This window comes from Echinops telfairi, unplaced genomic scaffold (genome assembly GCF_000313985.2).
Source record: "Echinops telfairi isolate 266 unplaced genomic scaffold, ASM31398v2 ScPeMD7_36;HRSCAF=134, whole genome shotgun sequence".
Lineage (NCBI taxonomy): Eukaryota > Metazoa > Chordata > Mammalia > Afrosoricida > Tenrecidae > Echinops > Echinops telfairi.
The window spans coordinates 3,936,745-3,939,156 of NW_022103934.1; the positions used below are offsets into that span (position 1 = coordinate 3,936,745).

A 2,412-nucleotide genomic window follows, 5' to 3' on the forward strand; every position below is an offset into this window, starting at 1 on the left:
CTTGGAATTCTGTGCCCAGAGGCACCCCAATCCAGTCAGCCTCAGCCAGAAGGTACTGAGGTCCACCTCCATGGGTCAGTAAGCCCAGCTCCCCCAATTAAGTACCCAGAGACACCCCACTCCACAAGCCGCCCTCCTGCCTAAAGCACTCAGCTTTCCTTGCTCTGAGCACTAGGAAGTCCCAAGCTCTGTCTCACGCTCCGACTCCTGGTTCTGCTGCTGCTGCTGCTCTGGCATCACAGCTGTCTGCTGGATCCAGGAGGCTCACTGCACAGGGGTCTGGGGGTCTGGAGGACTCGTGCCACCTCCTGGTTCTGGCTGGTAGTGAAATGACCCCTCCTGCTTCTCAGAGGGCTTGTTTGATACCCACCAGGATGTCCAGCCCCATGAGTCCTGTTCACAAGCACTCAGGTGGATCCTGTCAGCGTCTCCCGCACCTGCGTACCCAGGCCCAGGCAGGAAAAGGTGGCTTGGTGGGAGTCACCGACTCTGGCTACAGGTGCCACATGAAGTGATTCGCCGCCGCCCCTGCAGGGACTTCTCTTCTGTCACCTCAGAGCACTCTGAGTCAGAAAGTGCTGGACAGTTCCCAAACCACCTCCACCCCCACCCTCCACCACCCTGAGGAGCCAGCCTTCTCACACCCTGCTCCCACGGCTTCTGTCCAGCTTGTGGCTTTTCTTCCCTATGCCCAGCGGGGCTGGTCTTTGCCATCTTCCACCTTCCAAGGAGGCCTCCCTCTGAACCCTGGTTAGGCTGACCTCCCCATGCCAACGGGGGTGACCTCCCTGCCTGTGCAGTCCCGGTCCCCCTCAGCCCCTGCTTCAATGACGGGGTGATGGAGAGGATCATGTAGCGATCTGGGGTGTGGCCAAGGCAGCATTTATTGCTGGCTGGGGCAAGGATAGATGGGCATCTGGGGGGCCCGAGGGTCCTTCCTTGCCTGGCAGCCTGACTGGAGAGGCATGCTCAGGAACACGTGACTCTCCTGGGAGGAGCCCCTGGTCAGCGTCACCGGGCCCTGGTACTTGGAGGGAAACTGCTCCTTGTAGGAAGTGGAGAAGCAGCGCTGCCCACCCAGGGGGGGTTCGATGTGGCTGTCCTTGCACTGTGGAGACAAAGTGGGCAGCCTGGCCAGCAGCCTGCAGGGCTGTTGACCCCCCCAGGCCAGCCCAGAGTGCCTGCACACCCAGGCTGTCCTACAGGGTCTGTTATGTCGGAATCGACTGGATGGCTGTGAGCTTGGCGTGTGGCTGCTGGGCTGGCTGGGATGACATGAAGATATTTGACCCTGGGCCTGGGGTGGCCCTGAGCTGGCCCTGCACCGCCTCCGAGTCTGGGGGAGGCCCGGTAACCCTGGGACCTCTGCCCTGACTGGGGATTGATCGGACCAGGAGCATGCCCTCACCCTCTCTCACCTGTTGCAGCTGCTCCTCCGTCGCGTGGACCTGGTCTGCTCTGTGCGGCACGAGCATCCTCCGGTTCGTGGTTGCAAAATTTGGTTCTGGACATGTGGCGGGAAGGGGAGGCGGCTGAGCTGAGGGTGGAAGGGAACCCAGCAGGGATGAGGGGGGGGTGGGGGTCCCTGCCAGTCTAAGGGTAAGAAGGTTCCTGGAGTAGTGCCAGGGGTGCGGGCAGGAGCGAACTCAAGTCAAAGCTACCCACTCTACAGAGTACAGAAACCCTTGTGGGTTTCCAAGGCTGTGCATCTTTATGGGAGTAGAAAGCCTCATCTTTCTTCAGCACAGCTGCTGGTGGCTTTGAACTGCCGGCCTTTGGGGTTAGCAACCTAGACGCGGAACCCACAATGCTACCAGGCTAGGGGTCCTTATAGATACGGAGTAGGGAGCCTCATAGATTCACGAGGGGATCTGCACCTGCAGGAGGCGGGGTCAGAGTCAGGTAGTGGGCGGGGCAGAGCTCACCAACCCGGTCCTTGAACAGGGCACTGGGTAGCAGGTGTAGGTTGACAGTCTTCACAGGCCGCTGGACCTCCACGGCTGGATAGTCAGTGCTCATGGAGGTCTGGAAGAAGTGTCCGAGCAGCGACTTCTCCCGGAGAGTCACATGGTCCTGCAGTTTCTCATGGTCCAAGTGGCGGTGAGCCGGCCGGCCCAGGGGCGGTGGCTGTGGGACCATATGGCGGCCAGGAGCTCCGTGTTAACTGTCTTCTGTTAGTCAGACCCACTGAGGCCTGGGGCCCTGAACTAGACCGAGGAGCTTCCGGCAGACCTACCAAACTTACTCCACCCCAGGGCCTTTGCACCTGCGGCTGGCTCCCTCCCCTCCCTACCAGGCGCTCACCTGGCCCATGAAGAACTGTGTGGTAGTGGTGAGACTGCCCGGGCCAGGGCGCTGGTTGCCTTCCAGGATGTGTGACTGCGGGGTCCGGTCACAGTGTGGAACAAAAGG

General features: G+C 60.9%; 1 protein-coding gene across 1 annotated transcript in view; it reads right to left on the reverse strand.

The window, feature by feature from the left end:
- Positions 1-666: 666 nt before the first annotated feature.
- The window catches only part of TEX45 (testis expressed 45), a 4,764-nt gene continuing 3,018 nt past the window's right edge, over positions 667-2,412 (reverse strand). The window contains exons 2-5 of the mRNA XM_045290312.1: positions 2,305-2,406; positions 1,926-2,127; positions 1,419-1,504; positions 667-1,108 (exon numbers count right to left, since the gene is read on the reverse strand). Of these exons, the coding sequence (XP_045146247.1) occupies positions 884-1,108; positions 1,419-1,504; positions 1,926-2,127; positions 2,305-2,406 (615 nt within the window). The 3' untranslated portion in view covers positions 667-883. The remainder of the gene's footprint in view (positions 1,109-1,418; positions 1,505-1,925; positions 2,128-2,304; positions 2,407-2,412) is intronic.